The sequence below is a fragment of the Momordica charantia genome (genome assembly GCF_013281855.1).
Source record: "Momordica charantia cultivar OHB3-1 chromosome 11 unlocalized genomic scaffold, Mcharantia_2.0 BLBB01000011.1, whole genome shotgun sequence".
Classification (NCBI taxonomy): domain Eukaryota; kingdom Viridiplantae; phylum Streptophyta; class Magnoliopsida; order Cucurbitales; family Cucurbitaceae; genus Momordica; species Momordica charantia.
The window spans coordinates 13,864,681-13,880,670 of NW_028275159.1; the positions used below are offsets into that span (position 1 = coordinate 13,864,681).

A 15,990-nucleotide genomic window follows, 5' to 3' on the forward strand; every position below is an offset into this window, starting at 1 on the left:
TAGGGAGGGGATTTCAGCGAATAAGCGACCCTCGCCTTGGTTTTGAGAACTAAAAGAGGGATTTGTCTTGTATTTTATTTATTTTATTTTTCTTTCTTTATTCACGCATTGTTTGTTTAGTTTTTTTCTTTTTTTTTAATTTGATTATTTAGTTTGAATAATTTTGCAGGAACAATAACATGCTTAAATGTGAGAGGTTAAGATGAAAAGAGGAAATTTTTCTAAGAACTTGCCTTGGTGCTAGACGACACAACCATGTCTACTTTCCACCATCTTCAACCACATCGTGATGTTACAAACAATGAAGAAAATGATTCAGGGAGTTTTGTGTGACCTCCAGTATTATTTAATTCAATGCATGTTCTATTTCTATTAATAAATTAGTAGATGCGCATGTTAGGACTTAGGTAGTTAGTTGATTTTGTCTTTTGAAAGCATGCTATCAAGTCGTGGATATTATGATGTGTTGCTCCAGGCTAGCATTGACATGCATGGAAATAATAAAACTTGCTGCCAGATTTTTGTTTTTGTGAATCTTCAAGTGAATGCACAATTGTCTAATTAATTTTAAGCATGAAAAATCTTAGATTTGCCATCTTTGAGTAGGTTCTTATTCTTTTCTCATGTCGATGATGATAATAGGAATATGCACGAGCTTTGTTTTCTACTATTTAGATCAAGCTATGACTCATTTGCCACGTTGTTTTAAGATAAACTCATTTCTGCTTCTTTAGTTTTAACCTTTAAACTTTTTTACATCTTTTAAGAGGATCCTTATCCTTTAGTGGTAAAAAATTTTTACACACCTTCAAATTTTTTCACACTTAAACCAGTGAGGACACTGTCTCCTTCAAGTTTGGGGAAGTCGCTTCCCTCAAGTTTGGGGGAGAGTAGCTTAAGCAAGCCTAATAAAATGTTAGGGTGCCGTGGGCCGAAAAATAAGAGAGGTAAGAAAAAGTGTGGAAAAAAATCAAGAAAATTTTTCCCTTGAAAAGGAAGAGTGGCAAAAGAAAAAAGGAAAAATTGATAGAAAATTTTGCAAAGAAAAGCAAAATGAAAATAAGAGTGGAAAGACAAAAGCGTGAAAGAAGAAAATTTGAGGCAAAAAAAAATGAGATAATAAAAGTAAGGAAGCTTGCCTTAACTCAGTTCCCACTCTGTTTTTTAAAAGAGTCTCACTTAGGGATACTCGTAATTTTATGGTAGTAACTTTGATCTAGCTTGACTTTGTGCAACTCACTAATCGACAAGCTCGAATTTGTTGCCAGCCTAGAGAATCCCTTGAGTGACGGTCCTGTTTTCGAGTCATTTTTGTGTTAGAAAATTTTCATTAAAGGAAGTGTGCATAGTCTCTACTAGATTTGAAATAGTTTTTTGAGTTGGACAATAGAAGAATTTGAAAGCCTTTTATCTTTTAAACAAAGGTGACTTTATGATGATTTTGCTTGAAAAGAGTAGTAGCGATTAGAGCTTTGACGTTCCTCCTAAGACCCCATATGAGAAAATTACTCGGCTGTGCTTGATGTTTGGTTTATTCTTGAATTTTGCATGTTTATTATTGATTTGATAATTGTTGTTTTTGCTTAAGGACAAGCAAAATATTAAGTTTGGGGGTGTGATAAGCCTTGATTAAAGGCTAAAAAAGGGTAGGTTTGCATGCTTAAGTAACTTATATTTGGGATGAAAATGTATGTTCATGCATATAATTTAGGAAAAATGTGCATAATTTGTGATTAGGGACTTTGGAATTCAGTTATAGGTAAATGAAGGCTAATTTGTGTAAATATGCTTATTTTGTAAGGACAAATGAAGATTTACGATCACAATGCGTCAGGCACATTGCAAGGCCAGAATTTATAGCTTACTAGAGGAATGAGCCAGCCAAGTTACTTTGAAAGTTCCAGCTTCGCAATGCTTCAGCCACATTCGATGCCTAGATTGTCAAAACGGGAATAACCACTTTTGACCAAGTAATTGGTCCAAGATTTGGTTTTACTCCTAATATCTCTACAACAAGTGGTTGCCAACTTCCCTTGAATTTCTCAAATCTTTGTTACTTCCATGGCCTATAAAAGGAGCCTCCAAGCATCACTTCTACACACTTCATTTCCATGTTTTTGCTTTCCCTTTCTAAATTCTTGTCAACTTTAGCTTTTAAGTTTTAATTTCAGCTTTAAGTTTTGTTCTTCCTTTATTGTTTTTACAATTTTTCCTTGCTTATTTTATTGCAACTCTAGTTATTCTAATTTATGTTCTTCTTTCCCGATTCAATGAAAATGAATTCTTTTGTTATCTTCGTTTGCTATTGCATTTATTTTAATTCCATGAGTAGCTAAATTAATTTTTCAACCCTCCTACGAATGGTTTAGTTCCCATCATTTTAATTACATCTATCAGATAGCACGGCGTTTACGCTCAAATTGCTTATCTTGATTGAGTTAATTAATCTAGTTGATTTTACTTGCTGGCCACTTGTTTAAATCACAACAATGGAGTTTAATTCTGAAAAGGTTAGAGTCAACGGAGTTCATCAAGATAAAACGGGAAGTTACTTAGAAATTAGAACTAAAACAAGATCCTAGACATAGGCTCTCTTACCCGTTAAACGTAAGTTGGCATTTAAATTATTTAGGATTCTAGAGTTACATAGACATATGTAAACACTAGCCTAAACTTCTAAACAAACCAAAAGCGGTATGGAATAGGAGTTGAACCAGTTTGCATAAATTGAGCGTAATTACGGGCACATTTGGTAGGTGTAATTCATCATTTTAAAACTAAACAGAAGTAGGGGGTTTGCCTTTTAAATTCTATAATTTCCGTGTGTTTTTCATTTTCGACCAATCTCACCAATTTTTGCACAAACCTGATTGGTCATTCTAACAGTTTTCAAATTCAGTTTCAAAAGAAAAACTAGTCCCTGTGGAGACGAACTTGGAATATTTCCAGATTATTACTTGTGACAGTGTGCACTTGCACTTACCCTCTAGCTATTAAGCAGAGGCGCAACAGTCTCCTGTACACATGATAGGTTTCCTCGTCTCTTTTGGTGCGACAATTCACATATCGATGTATTTATCGTACAAATCTTCATAACATTTTTCAATCTTTGAAATAACATTTATTTGGTTGAAAGTTGGTTCAATTCTTCTTTCGATGTCAGACTGGGTAGGAGAGAGTGATCCTTCTTCATAATGAACGTCAGGGATAGGATGGGTGAAGTCCACAGACGTTCGCATTGATTCAGATCTTTTGAAAGATGTGTTGATAGAGTTAACCGACCTTGTGTCCGAAGATATGCTTGGGCGGTTACTCATGACCTCCTTAATTCTGGGGTATCTTGCCTCAGAATTAAATTGTATTTCAACATTTCCATCTAGAAATTCAGTGATTGACGCCTCTGTGTTAGTTCTTTTAGCGGGGGCAGTCACTCCTTGTAGTCTCTAGATAGGATTTCTAAAAATTTCATCCCATCGAAGCGTCTTTGGAATAGTCATTGAAGATTTGTCAACATTGACTTCCATCAGCATGGTGTAACCTTTTGGAGATACGCCAAGTGCCTTTGGAGTAGTGCCCAAAGGTAACGGAAAAATCATGATTATCCGTTACCATTCAGGCGTTTGGAATAGTGCCCAGAAAACTATTCCACAGTAAAGAATGAAGTACTAGCAATAGTACTTTGTGTACAAAAATTCCAAACAGATCTTATCAACAAAGATTTCACGATCCGGACAGATACAAAGGCAAGCAAATTCATCTTTGAAAAAGATGTAAAGCATCTGGTCTCAAAGCAAATCTTTGCAAGATGGTAGGCAATACTGTCTTACTTCGACTTTCAAATTGTGCCTATAAAAGGAAGTGAAAACTCCCTCTCAAGAGAACATCTCTTGAAAACACAAAAATCAGCCTTGAGCACCTCTTCCCTCTCTCTTGATGGAACCTCCCCTTGGCCGGAGATGGCCAAACTCACAGCGGCCCCACCGCAAAACAACCAACAAAGAAATGAGAATCAACCCATTTCTTCTCAAGCAGTAGCGCATCCTCTTCCAGAACTACTACCTCAAAGGGCAAAAGTCCCATTTCTCAATCATTTATACCATCTCCGATGAGTGCAGAAAATTACGCCATGGATATCCAGTTTGAGACGGTATTCATACGTCAACAAGGTTCTTCCCAGATGACCTTGTCCATTCAATCAGGCCCTTCAAGCCTTCCAATTCCTTCAAGCACGTTGTTATGCCCTTTCAACACTACAACGAAGAGCAGACGTCCTGCTTTAGCAGTCGCTTCTTCAAAATCTACGATTCCAAAGAATCCTTCTTCGTTTTCTCAAATTGTCAGGCCGAAAGTTTTTCAGCCAAGACCTCCAATCAATGCTTATTTCACCAAAACTACCATGGTGGATTCAACTATCGAACCAGAGTTCGACGGACCTTCGGTCCAAGAAGTCTGTAAACAAATATTTCCTCATGGCTTCAACTTCTTGCCAGAGGATCTTCAAAAGACTCGACTTTTTATGAGTTTATTCTGGTTGATTCCAAATTAGCAGAAATAACTCATATTCCAGATAAAAATGATCCCTCCAAGACCTTTTATTTAATATTCAGAATCTTCTATGTTCTTACCCCTTCGTCCTGGAAACAAGGTATGTTTGTAGGATAGAAATTTATAAAGCCCTTTAAGCCACAAGCTTACAACTATCGCGAATACATGAAGGCGTGGTATGTTGTCTTCTTGCTCCAAGGTTACAACCATTCCTGGTTTGTGACTTTTTGTAAGCAATCTTACAAATCGCACTTTCTAAATTGGTTTCAAAGCTGGTAAACGTACTTTGGTCTCTCCGAGGAAATTTTCCCGGTCGAAGTTCAACGTTCGTACCATCTCTTCCAACAAAATATCTACTCGTTTCCCCCCTTTTAAGACATTTAGATTCACTTTGTATTTTCAAGTTCCATGGATATTTTGCTAGAATTTCCAGCTAGGACCCAGTGGCAATTTCAAAGCGTTGAGCAAAGCTTTACGCATCAAATGGTGGGAAAAATTCGACTGCTCCTACCTAGAAGCTGAAAAGATGAAAATCTGGTTCAATACCAACGTTCATCTTCAAGACATGATAAGGCAATAAGATGAGAGTTTCTTTCTCGCCGAAAATGCAGTCATGAGTTTGCTAGCTGGAGCTGGATCTTAGGCCGACTTCAACTTAGTCCTCAATACCGTCGCGGTTCAGATCTCTGATCTAGACGACGTTCAGGTGAATGCCAATTCCTCCGCCTCTGTCAATAACTATGTTGCAGACGACGAAGACGACTTCAATCCCTTCGAAGGCTACGACATCAATGACCCATATTTAGATTCACAACCTTACTGATGACTCTGAATCTGGATCTTTCAAGTGTTTAATTTTAACTTTCTTTTTGTAAATTACTATAAATTAATTTGTTTAAATTTTGTTTTTAGATAAGATCATTGTATTCCGATCTTATCATCACTATCCCAGTATGTTAATTTCGTGAAGGAACTGCGGAAGAAAAATGGATGAAGTAGATGGCACACTTCTGATGTAGAGTAACCGACTACAAGGCAGCGCAGTTAGCTAAAAGATTGACTCAGTTGAGAGGATTCTATATCTCACAGGCAACCTTGGTCGAAGATAGAAGGTGTTCCTTCGGCAGTTTAGGTGAGAGGCCGTGAGTAAGACCCTGGATGGAACGGCCTAATCAGACGCCAGAGAAGCCTATACGAAGATATACATAATCCGCAATCATCGCCAAGTCAGAAGAAATCGGGTGACGTCATCAACTTCTGAAGCAAGTCTCCTTATCCAATAACAGACATATCAGCTTTTAATTTTTTAAAGCTTTTGTCAGTTTATAATAATTTTCTGCTTTACTTTATTTCTTTTCTTACTTTTTAAAGATAAGGTTCCCCTGTCGGCCACGCTTATCTTTACTTTTTATAAAGTAAATTCCAAAGAGATAAGATGTTAGTCAAGAACTTGTCTTGTTGGCCAATCTTTATCTTCTTTGTTGTATCCAATTATTTTGAGACAAGTATCAAGACAATAGGAAATAAGCAATAATTGCAGCTAGTTGCAATTATCGATTCTTTTCTATATATAGCACTTGATCCCGACCAGAAATGAAATTATGTATAAAAAAAATCTAAAGAACCCAATATTATTCCACTAAAAATTTTTTTACTTGATAATTTAAAAATATAATCCCAAAATATAACCCGCAGAAATGTCCTCAATCATATAATTTTTTTTTTTGAGAAAAAAAGTTCAAGTTCAAGTTGAGGTTAATAGTTAATATTAAATATTTAATAAAAACATCATATTAATATAAATTAATGTGTTCGACAAAGTAACATTTAAATTTAATATAAACTAAATTGAAAAAAATATTAAATTATTAAAGACATAAAAATAAATGTATAAACTACGCGAGAACTTTCTAGATACGAATATAATTTTTTAAAAATTTTCCATATAAATTCTCCGAAACAAAGGTAGTAATTTAAATATTTGCTAAAACATCATTATATATTTTTAAAATTTTTATACGAAACAAACATGATTATCTAATGATCGTTTGGATATCTATATTTTTCAAACATCTCATTTTTTGAATAGGTAAGATGTCGGACATATAAAATTTGTAAAAACACAAAGGGCCCTTGTGGGACTAAAACCTGTCATTTGGGATGGAATCCTGAAAAAGAAAAGAACACGAGGAGAAGGATTAAAGGAGGAGAGCCCATCAAAACTCACGTAGGTGTCGTTTAGTTCTTCGAATTTCAGAGTGCTTTTTTCGAACAGCGCCGTGGATTCTTCCCAACTGCCACCCATGTTCCCAAGATTCAATCCCCATTTCCTCTTCTTCTTCGTCTCCCTTTGCTAATCGCGATGAAAAGGTATTCCAAATTCCGAATCCAGAATCCCCATTATCTCTTCTTTTCCTTGTTCTAATCTAATCCTATTTAATTTCTCAAATTCGAATCGGTAACCGCATGATTCCTGTCCTGCATCTCCCATCGCCCAGGTTGCGGAACTAGCTCAAAGGGTGCAGAGTTACGCTATTTGAATCCGAGGTTTTTCGTCTGATTGATTGATTGATTGATTGATTTCGCTGCCATGTCGTTCCGTAGGCGGACTTTGCTCAAGGTCATCGTTCTCGGTGATAGTGGGTATGCCATCATCTCCTAGGGTTCCGTTTTGCTTCTACGTGCTCTTTCGTTAATTTTGGATGCTGTTTGATTTTGATTTCAGGGTTGGCAAGACGTCGTTGATGAATCAGTATCCTTCAGAAAATTAGGTTGTTGATATTGATCTGCGTCGTTTTGGGGCATTTATATTCGATCTTAGAATTTACGTTTCGTTTCTCTTATTTTGTCCGTTTGTGCCCCATCCGTTTCCTAATTGGTATGCCCCTTGGCCCTTGCTTTAATTCTGTGGAATAATGAGACTAATCTTCTTCTGTTGTTTTGTTGGATCGTCGACTTGGTGAGTGATCTTTGAATAATATGTCCTTTTTTTTAAAACCCAGAGCGACATTCTCTTTTCTTTTCATCCCTTTTTTTTCCAAATTTTAGATTTAACATTGTTTAACCTTTTATTTCTAAATTCGTTATTGAGATTATGTTGACCAATTAGAAAGGGATGTTGAGTAATCGTTACTGTTAAATATGAATATGGGTCATTAACTAGCTAATCAGATACGTGCATAAGAAATTCAGTCAGCAATACAAAGCTACAATTGGTGCTGATTTCGTCACCAAGGAACTTCAAATTGATGACAGGCTTGTCACACTTCAAGTGCGTTTCTACTTCAAGAAATCATTGGCATTTCCCTGTTGTGTAGATTGTGTTGACTTTGAAACTATTTTATGCCCATGTTTATGATAAATCTTTAATATTTGTATTGCTAGATATGGGACACAGCCGGACAAGAGAGATTTCAAAGTCTTGGAGTTGCTTTCTATAGAGGGGCAGATTGCTGTGTTCTAGTCTATGATGTTAACGTGATGAAGTCGTTCGACACACTTGACAATTGGCATGATGAGTTTCTCAGACAGGTGGATCAATTCAGTTTCTTAAGTTTTGTTGCTTTCTGGATGTGTTCGCTGTTGAGATTGAGCTTGCTTATTACTAACTCTGTGACTAGGAAGTTCCATGCTGGTGTTGACTGTCGAGGAAAAACTATTTGGTCTTTCTGCACCATTAATGTTTTGTATATATGTCATTCTTCTTCTCCTGATGATCAAATACTACTGCAACCTGTTCAGTCTTGCCTCATTGTGATTTTCATGTCAAGAATGTTCTATGCCTGCTACAGGATTAGGCTTACAGTTTCCGTTTGTGTCATTATTCGGGAAGTAGTTCTACAGTCATGATTCCAGAGAAAGGGAAGAGGCTTTTCTGTCATTAGGAAGGATTGCTTAAATAAGAACAACTGGTTCAATTAATTTGATCTATAAGTTTATTTTCAATCATAATTTTCTTCAATTATCTTTTATCGGGGTCTCTCAGCTTTTCAAATTGTTGTTTCAAGTACTAACTTAAACAGCTAGCATATAACCTTTGTTCCTTTAAGCTTTAGTGATCTTTGTGTATTAGAAAACGTTGCTACTATTTTCAGTTAAGGAGTAACTGCCCTTGGAATCCTTTTGCCTGGCTTGTCAATATTGTTTTGGCCTTTGAAATATTGGTTTTCCCTGCTGCTGGTGTGTGCCCATTTCGTTACCTTTGCAAGATTATATGTTAGGCCTCCCATTGTGAAGACTTATCATAGGAAGGGTAGAAAGGGAATTGTACTAGGTACAATAGAATGATGGGGGAATAAAGAGGCTAACGGTTTGGGGTAGTGGGACCCATAGCTGGTGGGACCTAAATCGTGTAATAGGGCAACGTGGAGTAGAAAAGGGTAGGAAAAGGTAGGAGGAGATCATCCTAGTTTTGAGTGCTGTGAAAAGGTTAGGGAGAGAATACCCACCCTCTCGAATAGGTGGGTCAGCTTTGTACTGCCCACGGGCATTTGATTCTACGTTTTAATACCAAAAGTGAGGCTAATCCTCACAAATTGATATCAGAGCAAATCGATACCTGGGAAGAAGAAGAAGAAGAAGACGTAAGGATGACTGTGAAGGAATTGGAATCCCGTTGCGAAGCGACCGAGAGAGAGATTGTCGATCTCAAGGTGGTGATGGCAACACTGTGTGGAAAGGTAGATGAGCAACAGAAGACGACGGATAAAATCCAAGCGATGTTGGAAGGTTTCATCGCAGACGTCACCGGTGGTACTGTTTCATCGCTATCGCAGTTGAGAGAGTCGTCGACGCAAAAAGATAAACAGACAGGAGAGGCGACGAGGATTATCCAAATCCAAGAAAACGGGTATGATCGAAATAAATTCAAGAAGGTGGAGATGCCAATCTTCACGGGTCCGGACCCAGATTCCTGGCTTTTTCGGGCTGAGAGGTATTTTGAGATTCACAAGCTATCAGAGGAGGAGAAGCATATAGTGTCCGTGATCAGTTTCGACGGGGTAGCCCTCGCGTGGTACCGTTATCATGAAAAGAGGAACAGGTTCACCAGCTGGGAAAATTTGAGGATACGGTTATTGCTGCGATTTCGGAAATCCAAAGAGAAACGACAGTGTGCGCGGGTGTTGGCGATTAAACAGGAACCATTTCGGAGTATATAGAGCTTTTCGAAGCTCTTTCGGCGCCACTTCCACACCTTACAGACGAGGTATTGGAGTGTGCCTTCTTAAATGGATTGGATCCTGTGGTTCGTGCGGAAGTACTGTCGACGGAACCCATAGGATTGGAACAGATTATGAAGCGAGCTCTCTTGATCGAGGACATAGCCACAGCGGTCCAGGAGGCAGGGGAAGGAGCGGTAGATCGTAATGCGAAGGTGGGTGCCATGGGAGGGAAGCCAACGGTGAGAATCACTGAAGCCCAACCCACTCGCACGATAACGTTGAACAAACCAACCCCGGCAACGACTCCCGGTGTAACTCCAGTGGCCAGGAAGGAGCACACCTATAAACGATTGACGGAAGAGGAATATCGTAAACGAAGAGAGAGGGGACTCTGCTTCAAATGTGAAGAGAAGTTTACCGTAGGGCATCGATGTAAAAACCAGCAACTCCGTGTGATCGTTGTGCACGACGGAGATGAGGCTGAGTTGGAGGAAGTAGAACCGGAGCTGGAAGAACTAGAGCGGACAGAGGAAAAGGGAAAGGCAGTGATGTGCCGTTTGAACACCACAGTAGGGTTGACGACGCCCGGAATGATCAAGCTAAAAGAGACCTTGCAAGGCCGCGAGGTGGTGGTCCTCCTAGATTGTGGAGCCACCCATAATTTCATCTCCATAAGGCTGGTCAAGGAATTGAAAATTCCTCGGTCCGAAACATATAACTATGGTATTGTGATGGGATCAGGAGAAGCGGTTAAGGGGCCAGGGATCTGTTGTGGAGTAGTGATGGAGCTGCCAGAGGTGACCGTTGTAGAAGATTTTCTCCCAATTGAGTTAAAACGACTTGGATGTGGTATTGGGAATGAAGTGGCTCTAGTCCATGGGGAAGATGGAGACCGATTGGCCGACCTTGACCATGTCTTTCACGAGGGGCAGTAAGAAAATTTTTCTGCGAGGCGATCCAACACTAGCGCGAATGGAGGTGTCACTCAAGCGACTCTCCAGATCTTGGCAAGACACGGATGAGGGGTACTTCGTGGAGTTGCGAGCCCTAACTGCTCATGGGGTAGAAACTGTGGGGGATCTAGAGATCAGAGATGTGCAACTACCGACCGAAATACATCAGCTCCTTAATGAGTACACTGATATATTTCAAGGTACAGAGCAGATGCCCCCACAGCGTGCGATTGACCATAGGATCCGCATAAAGGAAGGGGTTCCCCAGTGAATGTAAGGCCTTATCGTTATGCCCATGTGCAAAAGGCAGAGATCGAGAAAATGATTGAGGAAATGATCCAAAAGGGGATAATTCAACCAAGCGTGAGCCCATTCTCTAGTCCTGTGATATTGGTGAAGAGGAACAATGGGAGTTGGAGGTTCTGTGTCAATTACAGGGCCCTGAACAATGTCACAGTACCAGACAAATTTCCTATCCTGTTATAGATGAACTGCTGTTATAGATGAACTGCTGGATGAGCTACATGGATCACGTGTCTATTCTAAGATTGATTTGAAGTCCGGGTACCATCAGATTCGAATGGCTCCTGAAGATGTGCAAAAGACAGCATTTAGAACGCACGAGGGACATTATGAGTTCCTTGTCATGCCATTTGGGTTAACAAATGCCCCAGCTACATTCCAAGCCCTCATGAATCAAGTATTTCAACCGTTTCTACGTAAGTTTGTCTTGGTTTTCTTTGATGATATTCTGATTTATAGCTCGGACTTAGACTCACACATTACTCATTTAACTATGGTCTTCAACCTCTTGCGAGATCACTCGTTGTATGCTAATTTTAAGAAGTGCAGTTTCGCTCAAGCAAAGGTTGAGTACTTAGGCCACTGGGTGTCTGAAGAAGGTGTGGAAGCCGACCCTGAGAAAATCCAGGCTATGCTTCAACGGCCCGTGCCTACTAATGTAAAGGAGCTGCGAGGGTTCTTGGGCCTCGTCGGGTATTACCGCAAATTTGTACTGAATTATGGTAGTCTGGCAGCACCACTCACCCAACTTCTCAAGAAGGAGGCTTTTGAATGGAGTGAACAGGCAACAACAGCTTTCCAAAAGCTTAAATCCGCAATGGTTACATTGCCAGTACTCGCCCTACCAGATTTCAATTTGCCGTTTGTTATAGAGACGGATGCCTCAGGAACTGGCCTTGGAGCGGTCCTTATGCAAAAGCAACGCCCCATTGCCTATTTTAGCCATAAACTCTCCCGACAAGGGCAGGCAAAATCTATTTATGAAAGGGAGCTAATGGCAGTAACCTTGGCAATTCAAAAATGGAGACCATATCTCCTAGGACAGAGATTTGTTGTGCGTACGGACCAACAGGCTTTGAAGTATTTGTTGGAGCAACGAATCGTGCAGCCAGAGTACCAGAAGTGGGTTTCGAAACTCTTGGGGTATGACTTTGAGATACAGTACAAGCCAGGCCTGGAAAATAAGGCAGCAGATGCCCTGTCGTGCATGCCCATAGGACCACACCTTGGTCCTAGCGGTCATGACAGTGCCATCGTTACTAGATGTAGAGATTTTGAAAGCAGAGGTGCAGGCAGACCCGGAGTTGTCCAAAAGCATTTCTGATATGCAAGTAGGGATCCATACGCCACCACACTTCAGTTTACAACATGGTGTGCTCCACTACAAAAATAGGATGGTCATTTCCAGTCATTCCTCAGTGAAGCCTGCTATCCTACACCTATATCACAACTCCATAATGGGAGGACACTCGGGATTTCTTAGGACTTACAAGAGGATATCAGGCGAGCTGTATTGGCAAGGTATGAAGGCTGATGTGAAACATTTCGTGGAAGAGTGCTACGTTTGCCAACGAAACAAGTCTTTGACCACGGCACCGGCGGGGTTATTACAACCTTTGGCAATTCCAGAGCAGATTTGGGAGGATATTACTATGGATTTCGTCGAAGGCTTACCTAAGTCTGCGGGGCAGGATACCATATTCGTCATGGTGGATAGACTGAGCAAGTATGCTCATTTCATTCCCCTCAAGCATCCTTTCACGGTGAAATCTGTGGCTGCAGCCTTTATTCGCGAGGTGGTAAGACTGCATGGATTTCCCCAATCCATCATATCAGATCGCGACAGGGTCTTCCTCAGCAATTTTTGGACCGAGCTCTTTCGTATCCAGGGTACTAAATTGAAGAGGAGCACAGCCTACCACCCCCAAACGGATGGACAGACTGAGATAGTGAATAAATGTCTAGAAACCTACCTCCGTTGCTTTTGCAGTGAAGCACCTAAGACGTAGGGGCAGTGGTTGTCATGGGTTGAATACTGGTATAACACGACCTTTCATGGGTCGCTTGGCACAACGCCCTTCCAAGCTGTCTATGGCCGCACCCCACCTCCACTTTTGTTTTATGGCAATCAGAAGACTTCTAACGCCACATTGGATCAGCAATTGGCTGACCGTGACTCAGCTTTAGCAGCCTTGAAAGACAATTTGTTGAAGGCACAAAACCGGATGAAGAAACAGGCGGACACTCACCGCAAAGAAGTGGAATTTCAGGTCGGGGATATGGTTTTCCTCAAGCTTAGCCCTTATCGACAGAAATCCTTGGCCAAGAGGAGGAATGAGAAATTGGCTGCCAAGTACTTCGGGCCCTATAAAATACTCCAGAGGATGGGAATAGTGGCATACCGTTTAGAGCTACCAGCAGACAGTAATCCATCCCGTCTTCCGGTCTCTCAACTAAAAAAGGCTGTGGGAACCAACATTCCAATCCACCCGACTCCCCAACAGCTCACAGAAGACTGGGAATGGCGTGCCGAACCGGAGGAGGTCTTTGCCACTGGAATCAACGGGGACACGGGACTGCCCGAGGCACTGATCCGTTGGAAAGGCCTGCCGAGGAGGAAGCTACATGGGAAACGTTCTTTGATATGCAGAACCAGTTTCCAGATTTCCCCCTTGAGGACAAGGTGGAGCTTACGGGGGAGGTAGTTGTTAGGCCTCCCATTGTGAAGACTTATCATAGGAAGGGTAGAAAGGGAATTGTACTAGGTACAATAGAATGATGGGGGAATAAAGAGGCTAACGGTTTGGGGTAGTGGGACCCATAGCTGGTGGGACCTAAATCGTGTAATAGGGCAACGTGTAGTAGAAAAGGGTAGGAAAAGGTAGGAGGAGATCATCCTAGTTTTGAGTGCTGTGAAAAGGTTAGGGAGAGAATACCCACCCTCTCGAATAGGTGGGTCAGCTTTGTACTGCCCACGGGCATTTGATTCTACGTTTTAATACCAAAAGTGAGGCTAATCCTCACATTATACCCTGCCCCTTTATATTTTTTCTTCTCCTGACTTCAAATGTTGTTTTAATTGGGTTACTCTGAAATTTTTTATTTAGTGTTTTGTGTTGTGGGGGTAATGATTTGAGGTTTTTAAGGATTGTAATCAAAATACTGGTATAGTTAGATTAAAGAACAGTTTATCTCAGAATGCAGATTTATACCCATAAAAAAATTCTGAAGGCATATATGATGCAATAGAGAAATAAAAGAAAGATACTAGTGCATGCATGCACTCTAGGCTATCTGCATGGGTTTAGTACATGCAAGTCTGAGTGTGTTTATTTGGACATGCATCTTTTGTTCATTTGAGTTTCGATTGCTTGCACTTTTTGGATAATGTTAAATTAGTATTTTGATCCTATGTCTTTCAGGCAAACCCACCTGACCCTAGGACGTTCCCGTTTATATTGCTTGGAAATAAGATTGACATTGATGGTGGGAATAGTCGAGTGGTAAGGAACAAGGATGTCTGGACCTAGCCAAGCTGAGTTTTGCTTTCTCTTTTCATGTTTGTCTGATTATTATTATTATTATTTCTGTAGGTCTCTGAGAAGAAAGCTAGGGAATGGTGTGCTTCAAAAGAAAATATTCCTTACTTTGAGACCTCAGCTAAAGAAGACTACAACGTCGATGCTGCTTTTTTGTGCATTGCCAAGACTGCATTAGCCAATGAACATGAGCAGGATATGTAAGTCTCTGAATTGTCAATTTTGCTGGAATAATTAATAAAAGGAATAATGTTATGATAATTAATTTATGGTTTTGCTCTCAAGATGAGTTCTAAAACATAGGGGTAGTTGGGAAATTGTTCACAAATTTGTGTTCTGCGGTTTTGTACCAAAATTCTTTAAAGCGTGTTCTCGAGAATAAGCTATTTTTTCTGGAAAAGAAAAGAATGAAGTTGGTATTTAAGTATGCCTCTTCTCCACCAAATGTTTACAAATTATTTTTCTAAATAACCTCTTGATTTTATAAACGTAAATACATATATACACACTCACATTCATACACATATAGCTGGCATTTAGGTAAATACCACATCTACACCCAGATGGATTTCTTTGTAAATCAGAGGGAAGATTTAAGGTTTCGAGTTTTCAAAACTTGAATAGTCTCATATATCATTCTTGTAAGAGTTTTTTGACACCAAATGTTACAGAACAAGACATTTGTTCCATGAAATTAGTCGATGTGTGCATAAGCTAGCATGAACACTAAGAAAATGTTTCTTCAATACGCATAATTTTACATGATCGAGCTGTATATATTATTTAATTTGCAGTAGTACTTTTTACTTATTCTATTCAATCATTTATTTCCATTTTCAGGTGATTTCTAACATTTTTTGTCATTGTAGTTGCTATGAAATTTTTGCTAGTGTTCAATTACTGGTGTGAACCGATGATGTATTCTTTATTTCCCATTCCAAGACTTCGAACCAGACCGAGGATTCATATACAAACTGCTTACTGTTCTTGAATGCAATTGCAGATATTTCCAAGGAATCCCTGAAACCGTCGTGGAGACCGAGCAAAGGGGTGGCTGCGCATGCTGAATCCAGAAACTGAAAGACTTGGGAACTCTCGCACTCACTCTCACTCCCATCCACCCTTTTGGTTCTTATATACATTTTTGCTGGCTTTGTGATTCATTACTAATCTTTGATTGCAGACCCTCCCCTCCTGTTGCATAATCTAACCACTGAGACTTGATCTTTTCATTTTGAAGAAATTAGCTTCCTTTTTGTGAGGTAAGAACACAACTTCTGGGATCTCTGAGTCTGTAGGATCCATTATTTCAAGGATCCTACCGCGGTGTTCCTGAGTTGAATAATAGTTTCTGGCCATCTGTTTTTGTTTTTAAATGTTCAGGACGTTTCTTTTATGTATTTTATTTTATTATTTCCTTCTAGCTTCTTGTTATTCGAACTCTGTTCAAGAAAACTGAGAATGGAAATTTTTTCCTTTTTTTTTTGA

General features: G+C 39.8%; 1 protein-coding gene across 1 annotated transcript; it reads left to right on the forward strand.

Moving 5' to 3' along the window:
- Positions 1–6,700: 6,700 nt before the first annotated feature.
- On the forward strand, positions 6,701–15,990 carry LOC111023240 (ras-related protein Rab7). Its single transcript, XM_022300623.2, has 8 exons — positions 6,701–6,915; positions 7,044–7,188; positions 7,271–7,297; positions 7,717–7,816; positions 7,930–8,076; positions 14,386–14,466; positions 14,557–14,702; positions 15,506–15,990. The coding sequence occupies exons 2-8, from the start codon at positions 7,136–7,138 to the stop codon at positions 15,567–15,569; spliced, it is 618 nt and encodes a 205-aa protein (XP_022156315.1). The 5' UTR covers positions 6,701–6,915; positions 7,044–7,135; the 3' UTR covers positions 15,570–15,990.